This window comes from Pogoniulus pusillus, chromosome 35 (assembly GCF_015220805.1).
Source record: "Pogoniulus pusillus isolate bPogPus1 chromosome 35, bPogPus1.pri, whole genome shotgun sequence".
NCBI lineage: Eukaryota > Metazoa > Chordata > Aves > Piciformes > Lybiidae > Pogoniulus > Pogoniulus pusillus.
Genome location: NC_087298.1, coordinates 13,078,327 through 13,104,394, shown reverse-complemented (window position 1 = coordinate 13,104,394; position 26,068 = coordinate 13,078,327). Strand labels below are relative to the sequence as shown.

Below are 26,068 nucleotides of genomic sequence, written 5' to 3'. Positions count from 1 at the left end.
AGGGCACCTCTAGGCTGCACTTGGAACCTGCCAGTATGGGACAACATGAGGGCTGTTGGGGGCTCCCTGCAGAGTGACTGCCCCCAGCCCTCTTCTTGAGGTCTGGACTCCTCCTCCTCTCTTCCTCCCCCAGCAGCAGCAGCAGCAGGCAGCAGGCAGCATTCCCTCCTCCCACTCAGCACAGCTGTGAGATGAGCATCAAACCAATCGTCCCTCTCATCCAGCAGCCCAACACTCACATCCCACAGACCCCCCTCAGTGTCCCTGTGCTCTGCGACATCCCAGAGGCCCCAGCACCCCCCTCCTGTCCTCCAGCATGCCACAGGATCATGTTTTGGCTGGAAAAGCTCTCTGAGATCACTGAGTCCAACCCAGCACCACTGTGGCCACTAAACCCTGTCCCCAAGTGCCATGTCCACAGGCTTCTTGAACACCTCCAGGGATGAGGACTCCACCACCTCCCTGGGCAGCCTCTGCCAAGCACTGCCCCATGCCCAGGGACCACATCTGACCCCCTTGGAGGTGTTACTGAACCAACAGCAGGATCCAGGCTCTTCACCCAGCCCCATCTCTGACCTCTCACTGCTCTGGGGGTTGACAGCTGCCTGCCCATGAGGCACTTCTATTTCAGGCAGCCTGACAAAGCTTCTCCTCCTGCCCTAGAGCACCACCGCGGGAGGCTGGAAGCAGCTGCTGCATTCCCCCCCGAGATGGTTGCACTGCTGCACCCTGGGACCAGTCCAAGATCCATGGATGTCAGTGGAGAACTCTCATGGACATCAATCAATTCCAGACTAAAAAGAGTTTGTGAAGGCTGTGATACCTCAGGGGTGAAAGATAAAAATGGAACTAGACTCAGAATTTCCATTTTAAACAAATCTGACTCCCTCCAGCCAGGGGAAGGCAGCAGCAGGAACCACTCTGGGCACAGCTGCTGAAACCTGAGCAGAGACTCCGAGGACAGAGTGGAGCTCTGCTGCCAAACCTGCTCCTGGACTCCCATCGAGGAATGGCCTGCAGCACTGATGGCCTTAGGCAGGGTGAGACAGAGAAGCAACCAGACCTGGGCAATGCAGCCTCCTGCTAACAACGGAGGAGGAAACTGCAGGGCTGCAGGGGTGAGAGTGGCTGCCTTGGAGCAGCACCCTGGGGAGCAGCACCCTGGGGAGCAGCACCCTGGGGAGCAGCAGCTTCTCTGCAGCTGCTGAACAGCAGCAGGGCAGCAGCACTGATGCAGAGCCAGAGAAGGCTCCCGTGTGGGCAGGGACTGTGCCCAAGGGCAGGGAGCAGCAGCACAGGGGGCACTGCTCTCAAAGTGGAGAAGGGCAGATTTAGGTGGGACATTAGGAGCTGTGGCTGCTGCCTCCCTGGAGGTGTTCAAGGCCAGGCTGGGTGAGGCCCTGAGTGACCTCTTGCAGCGGGAGGTGTCCCTGCCTGTGCGTGGGGGTGGAACTGGCTGAGCTTTGAGGTCCCTTCCAGCCTCAACCATTCTGAGCCATTCTATGATCCTCAGCTCTTTGCTGCAGGTGGTGAGGCACTGGGATGGGCTGCCCCCAGAAGCTGGGGATGCCTCCTCCCTGGGAGGCCCAGGCTGGATGAGACTTTGAGCGAGCTGCAGGTGCCCCTGCTGGCGGCGGGGGCTGGGACTGGGTGGCCTTTCAGGGTCCCTTCCAACCCAGTGCCTCCTGTGAGGAGGTTTTGGGTGGCAGCACCAACTCAAACTGCAACTTACAACTCAGTGACTCAGAGGTGGACTTCCAGGGACTGCTCCTTCACCACGAGGGTGCTGAGACACTGGCACAGGGAGGTGCTGGAGTCACCGTGCCTGGAGGTGTACAAGCAAAGCCTGGATGAGGCCAGGCTGGATGTGGCTCTAAGCAACCTGATCTAGTGTGAGGTGTCCCTGCCCGTGGCAGGAGGGGCTGGAACTGGCTGAGCTTTGAGGTCCCTTCCAGCCCTAACGACTCTCTGATTCTTTTGGGTGTTTCTTTCAGTCACTACCTCCTGAGCACCCTTCACAAGCAGCTTTGCTTTCCCAGTGCTGCTTCTCTGCCAGGCAGTTCCCACCTGCTGCTTCTGCAGAGCTCCAAGGGTGCTTAGGGGAGAAGAAAGAAGGAAGATCCATTTCCAGCCTGCAGGGCTGGAGGAGTAACTTTGTGTTTGTGTCACCACTGTTTAACGATGAATATTTTCAGTGCTCCTGATAAGCTGGGGGAGGGCAAATCAATTTCTCCACCCTGGGCTCTAAAGTTGCTTGCATTAGAAAAGAGAGAACTCAGCTCCTTCCCAGCCTGCTAGGAGAGGGCTCACGCTGGGCTGACCCTTCCCTTCCCCCACCCTCAAGAAAACCCTTTTGAAAAGCTTCTCAGGTGAAAAATAAGCACAAAGCTTTCTGCTGGCTTCAGGAACAGCCCCAAAACCATCCAGCAGCAAACAAATTGGTTTGGAAACCGCTGTGCAAAGTGGGGTTGGGATTAGAGCTAAGTTTGGGAAGCAAAAGGAAGTTCCAGAGCCCCCTGGAGCAAGTTTGGGAGCTTCTTTCTGGCAGAGGGCAGCATCCCCGGCACAGCTCAGGGACCAACTTTACCTCCTCCAGCAGGACACAGAGCTGGGCCAGCTCCCAGCCCCCTTCTCAGCTGACATTCTGCTCTCCTTCAGCTTCCCTGGGAGGCTGCAGCCTCTGCAGCTGCAGGAACCAACACCCACCAGACCTCTTCACCCGGTAGGAAAGGAGCAGTGCCCACAGCTCACCTCTGCCTGCAGCTGCTCCCTGAAGCAGAGGGAAGCCGCAGCCAGCCCCGGGCGCTGGCTGCTGGCACCTCAGTGTCTCCGAAAGAAGGCTCCTGCTTTCTTTGCAGCATCTTAAAGAGCATCAACAGCAGTGAGGCTGCAAGGGAAGGGAAAAGGGCTAAAAATACCTGTCTAAAACCCAGAGGCATGCAGGAGGTGCAGATGGTGAGAGCCAAGGGCAGGGCAGTGGTGCACAGGCTCAGGCTGCTTCTCCCTGCCAGCAGTTTTATTCCTGTGCCAAGGCTACAGTGGAATTTCCTGTGAGCAACTCTGCAGCTGCAGAGGGAGCAGCTCGGGCTGGGAACCCAGCAGCTGAAACCTGCCTGCTGCTGGGGGTTAACTGCAGCTGGGGACATCCATCCCAGCCTCTGCTGCTCCTTCCCGACTGCAACTCTGCTCCTCACGCTCTGGCTGCACATCTTTGTCCTCATGAATTCCAAATGATCTTCCCATTAACACCTGCTGCATGCTCCCTCTTTTTCTGGAGCTGATGGGAGGAACCTGCTGGGGATGGGGAATGAGGACAGACCCAAGCATGGGCACTTTGGAGCCTTCCAGCTCAGCACCTGAGTGACAAAACATCTCCATCCTTGGTCCCAGCCTCTGGTTTGCAGAGCTCCTTTCTGACCACAGGTTCACAGCTGCTGTCCTCCCCAAACATCCCTTTGCCACCTGCACCCCTGCCCACGTCCCCCTAGCACAGCCCCAGGGGAACACAAAGGGAACAGAGAACAGCCTCACAGGTGCCTCACTGCAGGCTCCAGCAGGGAGCTCAGCACCTCCAACCACCTCCTCCCCTGGGGCAACTGCTTCTGCTGGGGCTGAACCTCAGCCCACACCAAAGCCTTCCACCAGCTGTGTGAGCCCTGATGGGCACAGCCCAAGCACTGCAGGTAGGGCCAGATACAGGAAGGCAGAGAGGACTTCCTCTCTCCTCAGTAAACTTTAAGGCTATTGGTAGAGCCCAAAGAGCAAAGCCAAGCACCCAAAGCCTGCTCACAGGATCACAGGACACCAGAGGCTGGAAGGATCCCAAAGAGCTCATCCAGTCCAACCCCTGCCAGAGCAGGACCACACAACCCAGCTCAGGGCACACAGAACACATCCAGACAGGCCTGGAAAGGCTCCACACAAGGAGACTCCACAACCTCTCTGGGCAGCCTGTGCCAGGCTCTGGGACCCTTCCAGGCAAGAAGTTGCCCCTTGTGTTGAGCTGCAACCTCCTGTGCTGCAGCTTCCATCCATTGCTGCTTGTCCTATCCCAGGCAGCAGTGAGCAGAGCCTGTGCCCCCCTCCTGACCCCCAGCCCTCAGATAGTTACAGACATTGATTCAATCCCCTCTCAGTCTCCTCCTCTTCAGACTAAGCAGCCCCAGGGCTCTCAGCCTCTCCTCACCAGGCACTGCTCCAGTCCCCTCATCATCCTCACAGCCCTCCCTTGGACTCTCTCCAGCAGTTCCTGTACCTCTGCAGTTGGGGAGCCCAAACCTGAAAGCAGCACTCAAGATGAGGTCTCAGCAGGGCAGAGCAGATGGCAGGAGAACCTCCCCTGATCTGCTGGACACACTCTGCTGAATGCCCCCCAGGACCCCATTGGCTCTCTTGGCCCCCAGGGCACATTGCTGCCCCATGGATGTTCTCCCCCAGCATTCCCAGGTCCCTCTCCTTGGGGCTGCCCTGCAGCAGGCACCTCCCAGCCTGTCCTGCTGCAGTTTATTCTCCCTCCCCAGGTGCAGGACTCTGCACTTGGCCTTGTTGAACCTCATCTGGTTCCTCTGTGCCCAGCTCTGTGCCCAGGGCTCTCTGGATGGCAGCACAGCCTGCAGCTGTCTCAGCCAAGCCTCTCCCAGCTTGGTGTCAGCAGCAAACCTGCTGAGCAGACACTGTCCCCTCTCCCAAAGCTCGGGCAGGGCTGGTTCTGGTTTCAGCCCCCAGCAGCAGCCCCAGCCCTGCCCACTCTCTTTCCCCCCGGCGTGGGTTAGTGCCTGGCTGGGATTGCTCTGTGGTGTGCAGCTCCCAATTAACCCGGGGGGACTAATTCACAGAATGCTTTTGTTTCTCAGCAGCCATTCAACACTTCCTCTAAGAAGGCAACAAATACACAAGGAAGGGAAAGGGAACTAAAAGGCTTTGGTTGGAAAATTAAAGCTGTTTGCCATGGCTTGATGGCTTAATCAGTCGATCAATATTGCTCACAGGGCAGGAGCCAGCAGCTCTGATGAAAAATGCATGAGGGGACAAGGGAGGCCTGGGAGCAGAAAATTACAAAGTTCAGCCTGTTCCATCTGTCCTGAAGTGGCAGAGAAATTAAAGTGGCCTGGGGAGGGGGTGCTGGGGGGCAGCAGGCTGCGGCGTGTGCTGGGGGTCCCCTCCCGGAGGGAAACTTCCACGCTCAGGAAGTTGCTTTACTTGGCTCAAAAGATGCCCTCTGGAAGCGTTGGCACCTGCTAGCACCCCCAGCACAGCTGCTGGGCTTTGCCCCCGGGAGCCTCACCCAGGAGCAGGTCTCATAGGGGTGCACAGCTCCAGGCTGGCTGCTCTGAGCGGGGCAGTGCCAAGGGAGCTGCCCCAGGGCGAGATGCTGAGAGGGCCTGGGCTGTGAGGGGCACTGGGGTGCTGTGAGGGGCACTGGGGAGGTGTGAGGGGGGACTGGGGTGGTGTGAGGTGGAACTGGGGTGTCACTGAGCTACAACTACCCACCCAGGAGCGATGCAGCTCCAGCACGCACAGGCGGCCCCAGGCTCTGCTCCTTCTCATGCAGATGAGCTTCCTGTTCTCTGTTAAATTTGGCTGCCCCCAGTTCCAGAGCAGCTTTTGCCTTGCAGAAATAACCACCAGGGGAAGAGCAGCTCTAGAGGATGCCCTGGAAGAGAGAGACTCAACCACTTCTGGAAGCAGCAACAGCCCAGCCCAGCCTAGCAGCCAAGCTGCAGAGCAGAGGAAGAACATCCAAATGCTGCACTGTGGCAGCAGCCTTTGAGTGCAAATCTCTCTGTTTCTGCCCCTCACACCCAAAACTCACAGCGAGCTTATGCTTGGCTTGGCAAGCTCCAGCTGAGTGTCCACCAGGCCCTGGGCACTCAGCACTCCAGCCTGCAGGAAGGAGAGCAGGCAGGGACAAGCACAGGCTGCACACAACCAGCTGCAACTCCTCACCTCCAGGAGACTCCAGCCAATTCCACTGCCCAAGAGGGGAACATCCCTGGAGGTGCTGAGGCCAAGCCTGGCTGGGGCACTTAGTGCCAGGCTCTGGTTGGTTGGACAGGGCTGAGGGATAGGTTGGGCTGGCTGAGCTGGGAGCTCTCTTCCAGCCTGGCTGATCCTCTGACTCTGTGCCTCCAGCCTTTGGCAGGCCTGCAGGCCTGGGGATCAGTTCCTCCCTACCAGAGGAGAAGGTTCCCCACCCAGAGCAGGTCCCTGGGGGCAGGAAGGTGCCCAACACCTTTGCTTTGCACTTCTGTCAGACAATTATTTTCTGCACAGAGGTACCCAGAGTGCATTTTATGAGTCCCCTCCAGGCTCACCAATTACAGGTTTGAAATTCCAGGCTCAATTAACACAGAGAGCAGCTGAAGCTGTTTGCTGCAACTAATTACCTCCAAGTGCCAAGGCACTGATTCCACACTTCATACTTCTGCAAACTTCAGGGTTTGCTTCCCTGCACCATGATTTAAGGACAAACAGCACGGAGCAGGCAGGCAGCAGCACCTAAAGCAGCTTGGAGACCACACTGTGACCTTTCCAAGGAACAACAGGAAAAGTGCTGAGCCCAACAGAAAGCCAAAGCCTCCTAATTAGCACAGCAAGGGGGTGGAGAGCAGGGCTGCTGATCTCCAAGGCTCCCTCTCATCTGAGATGCAGACCTTGTCCTGTCTTGGGCGATCTTTGTGCTCAGAAGGCAACTTGGGTCAAGGAATAGCAGAGAAAGTTATCATGAGGGAAATCAGCTGTGGCTGGGTTTGGCAGGGCCCTTCCCCCTCTGCCCTGGAATGCTTCTGTCCGGGGGTTGGTCAGGCCTCACCCTGAGTGCTGTGTCCAGTGCTGGGCTCCTCAGTTCAAGAGAGATGTTGAGGTGCTGGAAGGTGTTGAGAGAAGGGCAGCAAGGCTGGGGAGGGGCCTGGAGCACAGCCCTGTGAGGAGAGGCTGAGGGAGCTGGGGGTGTGCAGCCTGCAGCAGAGGAGGCTCAGGGCAGAGCTCATTGCTGCCTGCAGCTGCCTGCAGGGAGGCTGTAACCAGCTGGGGTTGGGCTCTGCTCCTCGATCCCATTCTGTGCTTCTGTGCTGCACAACCTCCCTGGGCAACCTGTGCCAGTTTCTCCCCACCCTCACTCTCAATCACTTCTTCACCTCCAGTCTCAAACTCCCCTCCTCAAGCTTCAAGAAGACACCAGAGAAGACACTGAACCCACTCCAGCCCCAGGCCAGCAAACATTCAGCTGGAACTGGACCTTCCTCATCTTTGGCTGCACAGACAACAGCTGAGGCCAGCAGGAGTTGCACATTCCCAGCCACTCCAAGTGCAGTGACTCCTGGGAGGGCTCTGCCCCTTTGCTGGTGTGTTGCATGGGCACTTTAAGTTCTGGAGGAAACACAGAGTGTGCAGAGAGCAGCCTGGCACCAGCAGAGGTGTCTGAGTGGTTCCAGCTTTCCAAGGAGAGGAGCAGTGCTGGGAAATCCAGCACTCCCCCCCGCCACGGCTCTGGTGTGGCCAACCAACAGCACAAGCTCAGGAGTAGAAAAAGTTTACTTCAGGCTTACAAAAGTCACCAGCACTGCAAATTCTGCCACAGAAGACAAACTGTACACAGATATTCTGGTTCAGAAGAAAGCTTACTCCTGCCAGAGCTGCCCAGGCTGGGGCCCCTGGGCCCAGAAGCACGAAGCCATCACAGGCAGCCTCTTCAGCTCACCTGTGCCTCGCAGATCTGCTTGCAAAGAGTCAACTGAATCACTGCAGCCTCAGCACTCAGCGAAGGTTCAGGACCGAGGCCACCCCTGAAGCCAGCAGCTCTCCCAGCCCACCAGAGCCTCCACTCCTCCCGTGACCAGCTGGGCTGCTACTGCCTGCAAGTGTCGTGGAAGGCTTCGAGCGTGCGGAAGTCCCTCCAGGTGGGGGGGAGGCCTTCCTGCAGGAACTTGCCACAGCGCTGGCAGGGTGCCTGGAACAGTTTGATGTAGCTCCTCAGCCAGGTCTGAAAGGGAAAGGGGAGAGCAGTGAAGAGGCCTGCCTGTGGCTGTGCCCCTTTCTCACCACTCCTGGCAGACAGCCACAGCAAGGACAGAGGATGCGCTCCGGAGAGGCCCCGCGGAGGCGCCTGGGGATGGAGCTGACAAGGTCAGTGTGGAGCTGAATTCCCTCTGCAGTCATCAGCTCTGCCTTCCTGAGCCACTCAAGCACATTTGTCAGCAGGCATTCACACACCCTGAGCAGCAGTCTGCAGCTACAGAACCACAGTGCCAGGCAGATGTCCTAAGGAGACCTCAAGGAAGGCTGCTGGGGAGGGGCTGTGGTGGTAGGAGGAGGGCAATGGTTTGGAACTGGAGCAGGGCAGAGTTAGGTTGGACATCAGGAGGAAGTTCTGCACAGTGAGGGTGGGGAGAGACTGGCACAGGTTGTCCCTGGAATTCAAGACCAGCCTTGCTGTGTCCCTGGGCAGGCTGCTCTGGCTGGAGGTGTCCCTGCTGCCTGCAGGGGAGTTGCACAAGATGACCTTTGTGGGTCCCTTCCAGTCTCAAGCAATCTGATTGTGATGCTCTTCATCTTTTTCCTGGACTCTGATTGCTCTTGATGGGTTCCTTCTTCAACCAAATGCTGGCTTGCCTCTCCCTGTGGCCATCCATCACCCCCCTGCTGCAATCCCCCTGCAATGGGCTGAACTCTCCAGGGCAGAAGACAAAAAAGGGCTTCCACAGCAAGCTAATCAACTTCCTCTCTAATGTGATTTTGGGATCAATACTCATTGGTCATGAAAGTTCTGTACCATTTGAAATCTGATTAGAGCAATAATCAGATACCTACAGGGCTGGTGCTGACCCTCCAGGTGTCAGTTCAGGTGTTCCCTGCCCCTGAAGTGGCTCATCCCCACGGCCAGCAAGGAGCATTTACATAACTCAGTCCCCAGCCTGAGGAGATAGAATCATAGAAGGGGTTAGGTTGGAAGGGAGCTCAAAGCTCAGCCCGTTCCAACCCCCTGCCATAAGCAGGGACACCTCCCACAAGAACAGGTCACTCAGGGCCTCATCCAGGCTGGTCCTGAACACCTGCAGGGAGGTTGTGGAGCACAGAAGCACCCAACGTGATCAAAGATCCCATTCTGTGCTCCACAGCCTCCCTGGGCAACCTGTGCCAGTGTCTCACCACCCTCACTGCAAACAACTTCTTCCTAACATCCACTTTCAGTCTCCCCTCTGCCACTTCAAACCCATTCCTCCTCTTCCTGCCATTCCCAGACCTTGTCAATAGTCCCTCCCCAGCCCTCCTGGAGCCCCCTTCACATCCTGCAAGGCCACTCCAAGGTCTCCTCCAAGCCTTCTCTTCTCCAGGCTGCACAGCCCCAACTCTCTCAGCCTGTGCTCACAGCAGAGCTGCTGCAGCCCTCTCAGCATCTTGGTGGCCTCCTCCAAAGTGGCTCCAACACTTCCATGTCCTGCTTGTGCTGGGGGCTCCAGAACTGCACCCAGGACTGCAGGTGGGGTGTGAGGAGAGCAGAGCCAAGGGGCAGAATCCCCTCCCTTGCCCTGTGCCCACACTGCTCTTGCTGCAGCCCAGCACAGGCTTGTGTCTGGGCTGCACTCCCACTGCAGGCTCATGTTGAGCTTTTAATCAGCCCAGAGCCTCAGATCCTGTTCCTCCAGGAGGCTTTTAGCCTCCTGGGGCAGCAGATCTCTGCTCTGAGGGGTGCACATGAATCTTGTCACTTAAACCCCTATCGAATCGCATCGATGAGAGAAAATTGTTCTCTGAAGAAGAGGTCAGATGAGTTTACTGAAACAAATCCTTCCATCTTCATCAGAGCCTTTGCTATAGCAACCCAACCCCTCTCTGCCTGTCAATAACTCTCCTCCAGGAGAACTGCATCTTCCCTGGGCTCAGCAGGGAGTGCTGGGGACGAGGGTGACAGAGCAGGACAAGCAAAGTGCTGTTGGCTGCTTCAGATTGGGTGGGCTCTGCCTGCACTACAGAGAACCCAAATCTCCTCAGCCAGGGTACAACAAAATAGGTAAATGAGGTTCAAAGGTGCACTTGAGACACCTGCTGAAAGGAGAAGTCCAAAGTGTCCATAGAATGGCTCAGGTTGGAAGGGGCCTCAGAGCTCAGCTGCTCCAAGCTGCCCACCGTGCCCAGGGACACCTCTCAACCAGGCTCAGCTGCTCATCCAGCCTGGCCTAGAACAAACACCCCAGGGACAAGGCACTCACAAGCACATTCCATGTGGAGCTCAGTCTTCCCACACCAATGATCCCAAGGTGGTGGGAAGGAGCTCTTCATCCTTGGCCAGGGATGAGCTGCAGAGAACTAGAGGCACTCCCTGCTGGCCAGCTTGGTGAGATGGGAGCAGCTCCAAGTGCATCACAACTGCCCAGTGGCAATCCTGGAATCATTTGGGCTGGAAAAGACCTTCAAGATGATCCAGTCTGACCCTCACAGCAGGCATGCTGCAGTCTCTGTGGAAAACTTCCCTTCCCAGTGCACTTACCATGAAGGACCTGACCACCACATCTGGCATCTGGGGCAGCTGGTAGTGCAGGAGGGCAGTGGTGGCATGGTCTGTCACCTGGGGAGACAGAGGGACAACAGTCACTGACTGCAGCTCAGCACAAGCAGTGTGACACCTTCAGGAAAAGAGCACAAACTCCACAGAGAAGCAGCAAGGGAAGGATTCTGTGACTGGGGACACACACTCAGAGCCCTTCTGGCTGTGCTTTGACAGCTCCCATTCCCTCTGCCAACCTCAGACAAGGATCAGTGGAAGCAATCATGACAGCTTCGAGCACAGACAGGAGAACCAAACAGAGCAGCTCGGAGACATGACAAAAGCTGAGAGTGCTGGGGAAAGGGTCCAGAGCAGCAGCTGATGTCAGCTGCTGGGGACAGTGCCCAGCTGGATGGAACAGCACTGAACTATGAGCCTTTGCCTCCCACTCTGGGTACCAACCCAGCTGTAAAAAGGAAACAGTTTCCAGTGTCAGAAAGCAGAACCTCCCTGGCAAAGCAGCTGCCCTGCAGCCTAAGGGCACAGTCTCTGCTCTTGGCATTCAAATCTCACCCAGTTTGTGGCATTAGGGCAGATTCAGACTGGAGACTGGGGAGGGTGGGGAGACACCTTCCAACCCAAAGCTGGCTCTGGGCAGCCTGCTCTAGGGTAGGGTGCCCCTGCCCATGGCAGGGGGGAACTGGCTGACCCTTGTGGTCCCTTCCAACCCTGACTGATTCTATGATTCTAAGCATTCTGAAAGTTACTCCAGGGAGACCTTGGAGCAGCCTTCCAGTACCTGAAGGGACTCCAAGAAAGCTGGGGAGGGACTTCTGACAAGGGGTTGGGGTGACAGGACAAGAGGCAATGGCTTTGAGCTGGGAGAGGGGAGACAGAAACTGGAGGTGAAGAAAGAATTCTCTGCAGTGAGGGTGGGGAGACCCTGGCACAAGTTGCCCAGGCTGAATTCCAGGCTGAGTGCTGGAATTCCAAGCTGAATGCTGAGACTCTTGGCACAGTCCTTGGAGCTGTGCTCTTGAAGGACCAGGACAACACAAACACTGCAGTTTCTTCCATCTCTACCTTGTACATCTATTAATGGCCCTCATTAGCAACTTGTAAATCTATTAATGGCCCTCATTAGCAACTTGTAAATCTATTAATGGTCCACATCAGTAATATCAAAGCAGGCAGAGGAGGTGGCTGGCTGCTTAGTGATTTCATTGTGTTTTGCAGCTGTAGGAGGCAGAAGAAGTGCTCTGCTCGGGGCTGGGCCATGCATTTCCCTGGGCTTGGCTCCCCACCACAGCAAGCTGTGAGTAAGAAGAGTGAACTGCAGCCACAATTGCTACTCCCAGCTCCCTGTGCTGGTTCCTAACTGGGATTTAGGCTAATTCAGCACTGGGAGCTGTGCTGGGGCACTCCAAGGCTTCCACTGGAGAGGGGAAGGGAGAGGCAGGGAGGGAGGCTGCCGGCACTGCTCCGGGAGGTGCCTGTTCCCCAGGCCCTGGCTGCAGAGCCAGGCTCCAGCTCACACCACGCAGCCTTCCCCTTGCCACGCTGCAGCACATCAGCCTGGCCCACTCAGGATCCACTTCTGAGCTTCTGCCCCCAGCAGGGGAGCACCACTAACTCCAGCTCAGCTCAGTGCGAGGCTGACACCACAGAGGGGAAACTTTGAGGACTTTGAGAGTGCTGTGAGCTTGGAAAGTACTCCTAGAATGGGCTGGGTTGGAAGAGATCCCAAAGATCAACCAGTTCCAAAGCCCCTGCCATGGGCAGGGACACCTCCCTCCAGCATAGGCTGCTCAGGGCTCCACCTGGTCTTGAACACCTCCATGGAAGGGGCATCCACAATCTCCCTGAGCAACCTGTGCCAGGGTCTCACCACCCTCACTCTCAGGAATTTCTTCCTCATTTCCAGCCTCAATCTGCCCCGCTCAAGCTCCAATCCATTCCCTCTCATCCTGTCACTCCCAGCACTTATTAGAAGTCCTTCCCCAGCTCTCCTGTAGCCCCTGCAGGTACTGTCAGGCTGCTCCAAGGTCTCCCTGGAGCCTTCTCTTCCCCAGGCTGAGCAGCCCCAGCTCTTCAGCCTGTCCCCGTGGGGAGGTTCTGCAGCCTCTGACCACCCCTGGTGCCTCCTCTGGCTCACCTCCAGCCACAAAATTCATTCAGGCAAGGAATTCATGCAGTGGGCCTCAGCCTGCTTCAGCCAGGTACAGAACCACAACATCACTTTGGCCAGGAGAGACCTTTAAGTCCATCAAGCTCAAGCAGCAACCCAACCCCCCCCAGCAGGGCCACCAACCTCCTGCACAGAGCCAGTCAGAAGTGCCCTGCCGAGCGGCACCAGCAGCAGGGCTCCAAGCACTCACTCCCCTGAACACCTCTGCTGCAGCATCCAGAGCTGCCTGCAGCCCAAGCCCGAGCTGAGGGTTGCTTTTCTCCCTCTCCTCTCAAGATGCTCTTTCCTGGGGTAGCAGCAGAGGTGTCACAGAACAGCAAGCTCTGAAGATATTTATGAGCAGCAGCTCTCCTTCTGCTCCGCTTCTGCTTCTAACAGACTCCAGGTTTTTGAGGGGTTGTTTTTCTTCTCGTTGTGTTTTTCTTTCTCTTTGTTTTTTTTTTGTGTGTTCTTTCTTTTTCCCTCTTCCCCCTGCACAACAAAGTTGTTTTCTCCTGGCGCTGGAGGAAGTTGCTTAACGAAAAATAATAAGCCTGAGTGCCATTAAGGACTGGAGCTGGGGAGGCCACTCCGGCGCTGCCGAACAGATGCTGCTGCTATTGTCATGCAAAGCTAATGAGGCTCCACCGGCAGATAAAAGCCAACCCAGCGCCGCCAGAACACCAACAATGGCTTTTTGGGAAGGAAACGGAGGTGATCCCTACCCTAACCAAGTGCTGAGAAAGTGCTTCTACAGAAGATCAAAGGGAGGAAGAGGAGCAGGGGAAGGAACCTCCCAGCCCTGCGAAGTGCAAGGGGTGAGGATCTCAGAGGGGCTTAGGTTGAAGGGACCTCAGAGATCTTCTCCTCCAACCTCCAACCCCCCTACCATGCCCAGGGACACCTCTCAGCTGGGATAAGCTGCTCAGGGCTTCATCCAGCCTGGCCCTCAACACCCCCAGGCAGGAGGCAGCCACAGCCTCCCTGGGCAGCCTGTGCCAGGCTCTCACCACCCTCACACTCAACAGCTTCTGCCTCAGCTCCAAACCATTCCCCCTTGGCCTGGCTCAGACCCCCTCAGCAAAGTCTCTCTGCAGCCTTCCTGCAGGCTCCCTTCAGGCCCTGGCAGCAGCTCTGAGGTGCCCCTGGAGCCTTCTCCTCTGCAGGCTGCACCCCCCCAGCTCCCTCAGCCTGTGCTCACAGCAGAGCTGCTCCAGCCCTTGGAGCATCTTTGTGGCCTCCTCTGGCCTCACCCCAGCAGCTCTGTGTCTCTCTCACAGGGGGAACAGCAGGACTGGAGGCAGTACTGGAGGTGAGGTCTCAGCAGAGCAGAGCAAAGGGGCAGAATCCCCTCCCTTGACCTCAGAGGTTCACAGAATGGTTTGGGTAGGAAGGGACCTCCAAAGGTCACCCAGTCCAACCCCCCTGCACTCAGCAGGGACATCCTCCACTGGATCAGGTTGCTCAGAGCCTTGTCAAGCCTCACCTTGACTATCCCCAGGGTTGGAGCCTCAACTACATCCCTGTGCAACCTGTTGCAGTGTTCCAGGACCCTTGCTCCTCACATCCCATCTCAATCTGCTCTGCTCTCCTTTCAAACCATTGCCTCCTCCAGTCCCTGCAGGCCTCCGGGAAGAGAGAAGAGCTGGGTGGGAGCAGATGATCTGTGGGGCCCCTCCCAGCCCAACCCAAGCCCCTCTGGGATTTTACACCTGGCTGCTTCCAAAGGGAAAGATAAACTCACAGTGCACAGGAGGCAAAGAAGAATCAAAGCCCTCCCCAGATCAGAGAGATGATGAGAGAAAGCACAAACTGGCCCCAAAAGCTAAAAGGAATTTGGGAGGGGGAGGGAGGGGAAAATAATAATGGCAAAGAAAAGATCAATAGAGAGCTTTAGTAGCTGGCACAGAGGTCCCACCCCAAAGCAGAGCAGGACAAAGTGCAGCTGTGCCAGCTCATTGAAGGGACTCACTTTTCCTTCTCCTTCCAGCCAAGCTGGAATCACAAACTCATTTACTGTGGGTGTAGGATGAGGTTTTGTACATCGTGGGGGTCGATTTTATTAACTTCCCTTTTATTGCTCTGCCTTCCCTACTGCAGTCCCTCCTATCAGTCCCCTCCTAACGCCTCCTGCTCTGCCGAGCTGGGGCAGGCTCAGAAGAGCACATTGATTGGGATGCTTCCTGCTCTGCACCTCCAAATGGATTGTTTGTCAGGAGGTCTGGCAGAAGAGTTCAATATTTCACAACTCAGAGGCTGCAAAGCACTTGGGACCTCTGCCTTTAAAAAGCAAAAGCTAAGGCAATGTCCTGAAGAGCAACTTTGCTCACCAACAGTGAGCACCTGGAGAGCAAAAAGGGCTTCAGAGGCAGGCAAAGAACAGAAAAGAACAGATTCTGGCCAAGAAACTCAGATTCTGGCCAAGAAACTCAATCTGAATACAAAGACTTGACATTAATAACATCACAGAATCCCAGGACTGTCCCAGTGGGAAAAGATGTTTAAGATTCACAGGATCACAGAATGGGTTGAGTTAGAAGAGACCTTACAGATCATCCAGTTCCAACCAAGTTGGGAAGTCACTGGAACAGCTCAACAGCTCTGCCCCCAGGGTCTGCACCTAACCCGAGGCTGCAGTGAGAGCAGTCAGACCTGGAAGCGCTCAGGAAACAAAAGGCTCTGAGGTAAAGCTGCAGGGTATGGACGGGAAGAAACTCTTTGCAGTGAGGGGGGACACATTGGAACAGGCTGCCCAGGGAAGCTGTGGCTGCCCTCTCCCTGGAGGTGTTCAAGGCCAGATTGGATGAGACCTTGAGCAGCTGGTGGGAGGTTTCCCTGCCCATGGCAGGGGCTTGGAACTGGATGAGCTCTAAGGTCCCTTCCAACCCCACGCACTCTATGAGCACTTCCTCTACCTGCAAGCAGCAGCCCAAGAGCTGAGGTTTAGCTTTGCATGTTCCACAGATGTATGAAGCTCCACCTGGCATCAAACCCCAGCCCAAACACCCCAAGAGCACCCAGCTGAACTCTGGGAGCTGTCTCTCTCCAGTGTTTTGCCTCCCTGCCAGTCACTATGCTTTGCACAAGCAGGGGCTGAGCTTCCTTGAAGAGGCAGAACTTTCCTTGCCACTTACTTATTGGTTTATCCCCTCGAGCACAGCACTGACAACTCCATCTCATATAAAAGGATTCTCTAAATCCCCTGGAAGGTTTTTAATTCTTTTTTAAAGCCTGCTAAGTTCGTGGCCTGGGCAGAGAGGAGCCTGAAGCTCTGCAGCATGATCACAGCACTGTGAGACAGCAAAGGCAGCTGGCAGTGCTTGGGCCTGGGGAGCTGCACCAGTGCATTGTTGACTCCCAAGGATTCTCATTCCTCAACCTGCTCTCCAGAACCACACCTGAGTTTCCCTGGGGGGAACCTGGTGCCCAGGAGGCACAGTGGAGGCTGCCAGATGATGCCCTCTACCAACAGGCACTGATGAACTCGGCGTGGATCGGCCAGATGCCCTTCCCCACCCGCAGCTCGGTACAGCACTGCCCCCCTTCCTGAGGCAGAGGATTTGTCACCTCCTCTCAGAGCTCACAGAGTGCTGGAGTTGATATTTTGCTTGTTCTGCTTCTTTGGGCTTTGCCTCCCCTGCGCAGAGCCGAGCAGCGCTCACGCCACGGGAGCAAATCACGCAGGTGACCCTGGCGCAGTCCATCTCCTCTCCTTGAGCAGGCACCATCACTGCCCCCGTGCTGCTCTCATGCATGCATTCATCCTGCATGTGATTGTGCTCTGAGATTATTGACAAGAATACATCTTCATACATTACAATAGTGATGTGCCCTTGCGCTGGGGAAAGCTCTGCCCCTCGCCCCAGGGCTCCGGGACCCTGGAGCTTGCAGGCAGCTGGGGAGGCACAGAGCTGCCCACAGCTCTGGAGGAAGCATTCTGAGTCAAACCCAAGCCAGTCTGTGGCAAGCTCAGCTACCCAGGCCATCTAGGTGGAAATAAGGAGGGGACTCTGAGAGCAGAATGAAGTATAAAGGTTTAAAGCCCATGCGTGGGGCTTGAGCAGCCTACGAGAAAGCTGGGGAGGGACTCTGTGGGTGTCAGGGAGTGACAGGGCTGGGGGGGATGGAACAAAGCTGGAAAGGGGCAGATTCAGCCTGGATGGTAGGAAGAGCAGCTCTGCTATGAAGACAGGCTAGAAGAGTTGGGATGCTGCAGCCTGGAGAAGAGAAGGCTTCCAGGAGACCCTGGAGTGGCCTTCCAGGATCTGAAAGGGGCTCCAGGAGGGCTAGGGAATGACAGGAGGAGGAGGAATGGGTTGGAACTGGCAGAGGGGAGGTTGAGACTGGATGTTAGGAAGAAGCTCTTGGCAGTGAAGGTGGTGAGACACTGGCAGAGGTTGAGGGTGGTGAGACACTGGCACAGGTTGCCCAGGGAGGCTGTGGAGCACAGGTTGGAGGTGCCCCTGCTACCTGCAGGGAGGCTGCACAAGATGACCTTTGAGGGTCCCTTCCCACCCAGTGCTTTTCTGAGATTCAAACCCAGCTGTGCTGCTCTTATGCCTGACACCATCTCCCGTTCGGATCCACCCACAGCAGCTCTCCTGCTCTCTGTTTTTACCTCTTTGCTGAATGCAAAGGTAGGAATTTTGCACCATCCTCTACAGGATCTATTTTTTAACCCTCTGCACCAAGCCCTGGGATTCTGCAGCTCTCGGGAACATTCTCCCTACCAGGACTGAAGCCCACAGACATTTGGGTACTTCCCAGCAAGTTCCAACTCTTGTTCTGGTGGATCCAGAGAAGCAAAGTGTTAAACTGAGGAGGTGTGAGATGAAAGCAGTGGCTGCTCCTGTGGAGCTTAAATGTCAGCCCAACCTGCAAGTCTGAAAAACCTTTTCTTTGCTCCTTGTTCTTTTGCCCTTTCAGCCTCCCCTCTCTCATTTCCCAGCTCCATTCTCTCAATCTAACCCTGCTGGCAGATTCAATGCCTGCAAAGCTTCTTCACCCCAGGACCTGAATTCAGGAAGGCTCCAGGGAACTGAGGCAATGACCACACATTTGAACGGTAATGGCCCTCCTGGAGCCACCCCCTGGGCTGCCAGGGACGCAGCTATCCTGCCTGCCCGGGAGGGCAGAGGTGTGCTGACACAGGCAGCCTCTGCAAACAAAGCCAGGGCAAACTGAGCTTCGGTTGACAGGGTTGGACTGAAGATCAGAGGTGTCTGGTCCTCAACCCAGGAAGTGATGCTGCAGCCCTGTGAGAATTTGACAGGGCTGCAGCTACCCCTGGCAGGCACCTGGTGAGGTCCAGATGTTGTTCTGCCCTCACTGAAGAGAGCCTGGGGAACTGGGTCCAGCCTTCAGAGAGAACAGCCCTGCCCTGAATTCAGAGGGGTGGCTGCTTCTGGGGTGCCAAGGGTGGGGGAGCAGTTACTCATCTGGCTTTCTCCTTCTCAGCACTTCCACATGCTGTTCCTGGTGACTGCCATCAGACACACAGCTCAAGAACGTTCAGATGTGCTCTGACACATTCACTGATGAGTTTTTAATGGCATGAAAACATTTGGTCTGAAGATGCTGCAGTACAGACCCCACATTAGGAACAGTCTCATCCTTTCTCTGACACTATTTAGTCAGCTCCCTTCATCTGGCTGCTGCTGAACGAGTCCTGGGTGTCATCAGTGGGTGCAAGTGCAGCTTCAGAGGGTAAAGAGGAAGCCAAACCCAGGCCAGCAGCAGAGAACACTTAACTATGCTGAACCACAGCATTTGCTGTTATCTGTTTGAAAGGCTGACTTGGGTCTTAGCCTCAGCTCCTCCAGCTCTCAGCTCAATAGCACAGGATCTATTGATTAGAGAGCACCATCACCTTGCATTTTGATCACATTTGTCATGCAACAACCCGAGAGCACTGGGCAACCAATTCAGCAACAGCTCCTGTGAAGTCAGCAAGTACTGCCCCAGCCTAAGGAATGCAGCAAATGGATCCAAAGAGAGGTTAAATGGCCCAAGGCAAGGCAGTGACAGGGCTGGGAGCGGAGTGCACACAGCTGCTGGAACAAAAGGCACAGGGAGGCCCTTCCCTGCTCGCTTTTCTTGCTGCTCTTGGAGCTGAACAGTCACACACTTGCTGCTGTTGCATCAAGAGAGACCTGGACAAGAGGAACTTGATGTTCAGGCTGTGTTTTAGAGGAGAGGCAGAGGAGGGGGAAGGGGAGGTCACAGAAAGGCAGAACTGTTTGGGTTGGAAAAGACTTTTATAATCAAGTCCAGCCTTCAACCTGAGACCTCCATGGCCATTAAACCATGGCCCAAGTGCCACAGCCACAGGCTTCTTGAACACCTCCAGGGCTGGGGACTCCAGCACCTCCCTGGGCAGCCTGTGCCAATGCCTGACCTTGCTTGCAGGAAGGAAACAGTTCCCAATATCCAATCTAAAAGGTGATTCTTTCGATCAGTTTAGCTCTGAAGAGTTAGACATGAGTTGAGCCTGATGATCTTCAAGGTCTTTTCCAACCAAAAGGACTCCACCACCATAACTCCAGAAGATCAGATGCATTCCACTGCTAAAGTTACCTTTATCACCCTAATGAAGAAGCAGGATTGACACTGCTCTGCTCCCTGCCCTCCTACTCCACTTGACACCAACTACTTTTGAGGCGTGAGAAAAGCAGAAGGAGTATTGAACCCACTGCACTCAGGGGAAAAAACCAACTGCAGCCAAATTTCTCCTTCAATGCTTGACAGAAAGGGGGAGCAACCAACCTCCCCAGAGCTGTCCTTTGATCTCTGGCAGGTTAATATCACAGGTCGAGCATCTTCCCTTCCGCCTGCATCTGCAGTCTTAGGAGGAAGATGCACAAGCAGCCAATATGCCACGCTGCTGACCCCTGCTTTTATGCCCTTTGAGTCCCTGACCCCAGTCTGTTAGACAAACCAAAAGCAGATGAAAGGAAGCCTGGGCACTGGCTGGAGCCTCGAGCTCCTGGAGCTGTGGCTGGAAGGTAAAGGAAACTGGAATGGAAAGCTGGATCAGTTGGGACTTAGAGCATTCTGACAGAGGCCTTCAAGGAGAGATGCTCTCTTCCCTGCCTGGAAAACAGCAAGGTAGAGATCCTCCCCAGAGCCACACTTCTGTACTTACTGCTGCCACGCTCTGGCTGGGGCTGCCTTCCCTTCTGCAGGGCCATTCTCTCAGTGACTTACTCCTCCTGCCTGCACCAGCACCGAAGAGGAGCAGGCACCATGGGATACATCTCCAACCCCCCCTGGAACTGAGTCCTGCTGATTCACCAAACAGCTCTTCAGGAGGGGCCAGAAACAATGCAGGGAAACCAAGGAACAGATTCTGAATTCCTCTACATAAGAGCTCTGCACATCTCCTGGACTCCTCCTGCTCTGTATGGAGAGAGAAATGTGAGCCTTACCTTCTGAAACACTTGGTAGTTGGATTTGGACCAGATGTCGAGCTAGGAGAGGGAAAAGAGTCAGACATTAGCACATGTGAAGGAGCAGCTTTATGCAGAACAAGAAGCTGACACAGAACCACAGAGCAGGGTCCTCTGGAGATCAAGTCAGGGGCACCTAGAGAAGCTCTCATGGGTTGAGCTGAATCTGCTACTTAACCCATGACAGAAAGTCACTCAGGAACATGCCCAGGTAGGCTCTGAAAGTCTCCAGAGATGGAGACTCCACCATCTCTCTGAGCAGCTGTTCAGAGTAAAAGGGCAGCCAAGGAGATCTTGCTCCCTGGCATAAGACAAGGAGCAATGGATGGAAGCTGCAGCACAGGAGGTTCCAGCTCAACACAAGGGGTAACTTCTTGCCTGGAAGGGTCCCAGAGCCTTGGCACAGGCTGCCCAGAGAGGTTGTGGAGTCTCCTTGTGTGGAGCCTTTCCAGGCCTGTCTGGATGTGTTCCTGTGTGCCCTGAGCTGGATTGGATGGTCCTGCTCTGGCTGGACTGGATGATCTCTTTGGGTCCCTTCAACCCCTGACATCCTGTGAGCCTGTGACCTCTGGAGATGCAGTTCCAAGATCACTGTCCTGCCCCACTGCCTTTACCTGCTGCAACCCAGGCAAGGGAGTGAATGCTGAGAGGTTTCCTTTGCCCCGTGTGAAGAAGGAGCCCAGGCCATCAGCTGCGCTACCAAAGCGATGCTCACAAGACCTGTTGCATTAATGTGGGTCTTTAAAAAGAGCAAAATCTTCATTTGCATGGGGTTGTGGCTGAGCTATGCAAATCCTGCTCAGCTCGAGTCTGCTCTGCAAAATGAGGGCATTCTGCTGGAGCTGCTGCTCGTGTCTGAATAAGCACTTCAGTTCCGAGCGACACAAAGAACGTTTAGCTGAATTAAGCCAAAGCATTGCTCTGCTGGGGCCAAATAAAACATCCCTTAGGAAGCTGCATTTACATTTGCAGGCAAAAATCACACTACAAGAGATTTAAGGTTGTGGATAACTGCAGGCATCCACGACTTAGCTGCTGTGGCTTGGATATATGCAAAGTAAAAGAGCCAAACTGAATGAAGTTCCACTCGCCCTGGAAACCAGAAGGGGAGGCTGGGCCTGGTTCAGCTCCCAAGTGGCTCATGTGGAGAAGAATGCTGCCTGAGAGCTCAGCCCTATGGAATGGGGAATTACAGAGCTGTTCGGGTTGGGAAAGCCCTCTAAGATCATCCAGTCCAACCATCAACCCAACCCCACCACAGCCATCAAACCCTGTCCCCAGGCCGCAGGTTTCTTGCACACCTCCAGGGATGTGGACTCCAGCACCAACCTGGACAGCCTGTGCCAATCCCTGACCACTCCTGCAGAGAAGAGATTTTTCCTGATCTCCAACCTAAAGTTTCCCTGGCACAATTTCAGGCCATTTCCTCTTGTCCCGAGGCGAGTGAAACACAACAGAGCAGGGTGCAGGTGGAGAGGGGGAGGATGCTGAAACCAAGTAACCGATTCACGTTGCTAAAACTGTTCAGAACGCTGGAAGGACTCACCCTGCCCTGTGGCTCTCTTCTAAACAGTGGTGCAGAAGCGACCCCCCCAGTCCCCAGCCCTCAGCCTGCACAGGAGGCAATGCTAAATACTTTAAACCCCCTCCAGGATAGACATTCGATGGCTTCCTGCAGCTGACCTGCTGAGACAAAAGGCAGCTGAAGCCTCAATGCCTTTTCCAGCTAAGATGAAGACAGAAGCAGCCTCAGGCAGGTACCTACAAACCTTTTTACATTTATTGGCTCTTGGGGTGGGGTCAAGAACCTGTGTCACTGCCATCAGCACTCAGATGCTGGAGTTCAGTCTGGCTGCCAGGAGGATGGGGACTCCCTTTTTACAAGCAGTCCCATGGAGCAGGCAAGGGGGGATGGGGACAAGCTGCTGCTGGGAACATTCCCATTAGACTCCAGAAAACTCTTCCCCATGAGCACAGCTGGACACTGGAATCATCTCCCAGGGGAAGTGGTGGAATTCCCTACATTGGTCAGTTTTGAGACTCAGCTTGCCAGGTGCTGGGGCAGGTCATTTCAACCAGACTGTGACCTAGAAAGGTTGGAGCAGATGATCCTTGGGGTACCTTCCAACCTGGCATCCTGAGATTCTGAGTGTTGGACCTGAGCTTGGTTTCCACTGTAACAGCAAACCTGTTGGGAAGGAAGCTTCCCATTTCCAGCTTAGAAAAGTCTACACCAGAAAGGAAAACCCTGAGTCCCTATGTTTCAAAAGCTGTTTTCATGTCACTGAAAGCTTTCTCCCACCAGAGACAGAGCTGTATGTATGGTTTTGCTAATCTCTCCTGATCAAACCAAGGATGTGATCCTCTCTAGTTAGACTCAAGAGCTGGAACAAAAAATAACACCCAACCAAAAAAAAAAACCCAAAGTCTGCTTCAGATGCTGCATTTGAGATGAGCCCAACAGGTCCTGAATGTTCATTTGGTTGGCAGGAAGACTGAAAAGCTGAAAAAGTGATGAATGTGTCTTAGGGACGAGTTCAAAAGGAGGAGGAGGACAAAAAAACACAACCAAAAAAACCCCACAAATCAAAACACAAGGGAAAGGAAAAGCAAAAGAGAAAGCAAAGAGGCAGAGCTGCCCCAGCCCCCTGAGCACACATCCTGCCTGCCTGCTCACCTCTCCCCTCTGACAGAGGGGGATTACAGAATGCATCGCTACGGCTCTATTACTCTTCAACTTTTCACTTTCAATCAAGGCTCACATCTGTAACTGAAACAAAACTGCTGAAAGCACAATTCCAGGGCATCCTCTGCATGTGAATTAAACTGAGGGGTTTTGGGGGGTTTGTTTTTTTTTTTTCCCCTGTGTGGCTGCTGTTTCCCAGTGCCCCACTCCCCCCAGCCAGCCCCAGCGTAAGGAACAAGAGGCCATCTGCTGAAGGTCGTCTGAACGATTTCAAAGGCGCTAACAAATCAGAATGTTCCTGCATCTAATATCAAACAGGTCTGGTGCCAGCACTTATTAGAGGAATCTGATTCACATCCCCCCCCCTTTCACCCAAACACACACACACAGAGCCAGCTTTGAAGTGGAAAGAATGCAGGGATCAGAAATTACCCCAGAGACAGCTCTGCCTGGCTTTGAAGCTTCCCTTTGATACCACACCACTGCTTCTCCTCTCCTACGCTAGGAGGCTAAAAGCTGCCTTTTTGTTACTGATATGGGGTAATTAATGAAGCCACAGCATTAACAGGACCCGAGCTCCTCACCACCAGGATGCAACTGAGGCACTTAGGTTGCTTTAGTTAAGGCTGAGGGATGCAAAGAGAAGAATCTGGCTAGGCAGTCATGTTGAGTATCCTCTCCAAGCGTGCCCAGCTGAGGTGGTCTTGGTCTCTGCATCCAAAGGGAAGCATGGAAATGCCCACTCTAAATGTGCCATGATGAGGTGCTTCTTGGTCTCTGCATCCAAAGGGAAGCATGGAAGTACCCACTCTAGATGTGCCATGCTGAGGTAGTTCTTGGCCTCTGCATCCAAAGGGAAGCATGGAAGTACCCACTCCAAATGCTCCCTGTCAAGGTGAAGGTTTGGGACAGACTTGGAACTGCTGGCTTTGGAGCCTACAAGGGCAGCTACAAGAAGAACCCAAACTTGCTGTGCCTGCAGCCAGCTGATCTGGTGAAAAGCTGGGGCTCCTTCAAACCCCCTGCTCCAGAGGGCAGGAGGATGTGCAGAAAGCCTCTGAGAAGTCTGCCCCTGCAGGGGCAACAGCAGCTTCAAGCCATGCTCTTGGTATGCCAAAACAATCCCCCCGTGGGCTGATCCTTCTTGGCAGACTTGGGCTCAGCTGACAATGAGGCTGCCCTGGAAGGGTGAGCTGCAGAGCTTCATTTCTTCAGGAACCAGGACAACATGAGTAATTAATTACTATCCATGATTAAATTCCAGTGCACAATGAGTATGTCAGAGTCTGCAACTGAGGGTGGCACAGTGCCAACACTAAAACCATGAGGCTAATTAAGAAGCATCAGGATGTGGTGGGCACGGTGGGTTAGTACCGCAAGCGAGGGAGACTGCAGAGCCAGCAGCAGTCAGAAGCCACCACAAGGCAGGAGGCTGCCAGATCTCACCTATTGTTTTTGCACAGTGTCACCAGAAATGCCTGAGTTATGCAGCTGGCAGCCTGGCAGAGACACATTCTGCAGGGCTTGTGAATAATTCAGGAGGGAAGTACAAGAAGCACTTCAGAAATGCAACTGTCTGTGTAAGCAGAGGCTGAAAATCAGCCCCCAGAACCTTCTGCCTTCACTCCCTGCAAGCTCCAGACTTGTGGTTTCCCACCTTAATTCTGCAGGTACTGAAGCCTGTAAGCAGCAGAACCCATTTCAGCTGGGCCCCAGTGCAGCAGAACCATGTGAAGCTCCCAACCTGTCAACCTCCACAAGCAGGCAGCGAGCTGGAGCAATGGAGAAAGTGCAGCCTCAGCTCTCCTGGGAGCAGAGCCACAGCCTGGACACACTCCCAGCTGTGGTTCTCTGCACCTGCCTGGCCAATGCACCAGAAGGCTACCAACACTTCTGCTGCTTGTACTCATCTCTGCCCTTTGCTCCTTGTCCTGTCACCACCAAACAGAGCCTGGCACCTGCAGCCGGGTACCCACCCCTCAGATATCTATAGACACTGAGCAGATCCCTTCTCAGCCTTCTCCTCTCCAGCCCAAACAGCCCCAGGGCTCTCAGCCTCTCCTCACAGCAGAGACGTGCCAGTGCCTTCATCACCCTCATAGCCTCTGTTGGACTCTTTCCAGCAGATCCCTGCCTCTCCTGAGCCCCAAACTGGACATGGTATTCCATGTGTGGCCTCACCAGAGCAGAGTGGGAGGAGAACCTCCCTAGACCTGCTGGCCACACTTTGATGTCACGATGCCACTGTCCCTCCTGGCTACAAGGGCACATTGCTGTCCCATGGAGAACTTGCTGCCCACCAGAACTCCAAGGTCTTTTTTCCATGGAGCTGCTTTCCAGCAGGGCAACCTCCAGTCTGTATAAGTGCCTGTGGTTATTGCTGCCCAGATGCAGGACTCTGCACTTGTCCTCACCCAGCTCTCCAGCCTGGCCAGGTCTGGCTGCATGGCCTCACAGCCACTGCATTTTCCCTCTCCTGGTCTAGAAACTGAGAAGCTGGAGCAGGGTGGTGAAACCTCACTGGAGTAGCTTCCCCACCAGCATTTGCTGTGCCAGAGAAGGAGCTGAAATGGCCTGTTTGGAATTGCCTGTAATCACTCATTCCCAGCAGGCACAGTAAGTAATGGCACTGCAAGAGCACAATCTTATTCTTAGCCTCCAATTAGCAGTGTAGTTAATTAGTGAAAAGAGGAGAGAGCTCAGTGTTTGTCAATATGTGCTCCAGTTGGCAAAACTGGGAAGCTACTCATTTATTTCCTCTTCCAAGCCAGACTTGCTCCTGGTTTCAGTGGCTGCAATTCCAACCCTATTGAAGTCAACTAAAACATTCCTATTTATACCTAAAGGGCTTCAGGCTGGTGCAAGCCCTGGGCTGGCCCAGTGGAGCACAACCTGCCACCTAAAGGTCAAGGCTTCTGCAGCCCCAGGGGAGCAGTCCCACAGCCCAGCTGTGGACACAGAAAGCTTAAGTCAGTAGAAAAGAGATTGCCCTGCAGAGTGGCTCAGAGCAAGCAAACAAGCCAGGTGTTAGCAGGGATGCTCTGGAGAAGCTGAACTGCTCCCCGCTGACAGCAGGCAAAGGTTAGGGCCCCGTGCCCAAAGCTGGCCTTGCTCAGGCTCAGTCTCCCCATGGCAGCCAACGATGACAGAGAGACTGTGCAGGGCCCTCTGGAGGGTTCACCCTGAGCTGAGCAGAAGCCCAGTGACAGATGCTCAGTTTCAGGAAGGAGCTCTGTGACTTTAGCTCTTCAGCGTCTACAGCACTGAGACATCTGAAGGGAGCT

At 54.8% G+C, this 26,068-nt stretch overlaps 1 protein-coding gene across 1 annotated transcript in view; it reads right to left on the bottom strand.

Annotated features, from left to right (window-relative positions):
- Positions 1 to 7,515: 7,515 nt before the first annotated feature.
- Positions 7,516 to 26,068, bottom strand: part of MED27 (mediator complex subunit 27) — a 107,671-nt gene continuing 89,118 nt past the window's right edge. Inside the window, exons 6-8 of the mRNA XM_064171036.1 lie at positions 20,078 to 20,119; positions 10,487 to 10,564; positions 7,516 to 7,981 (exon numbers count right to left, since the gene is read on the bottom strand). Coding sequence (XP_064027106.1) covers positions 7,847 to 7,981; positions 10,487 to 10,564; positions 20,078 to 20,119 — 255 coding nt within the window. The 3' untranslated portion in view covers positions 7,516 to 7,846. The remainder of the gene's footprint in view (positions 7,982 to 10,486; positions 10,565 to 20,077; positions 20,120 to 26,068) is intronic.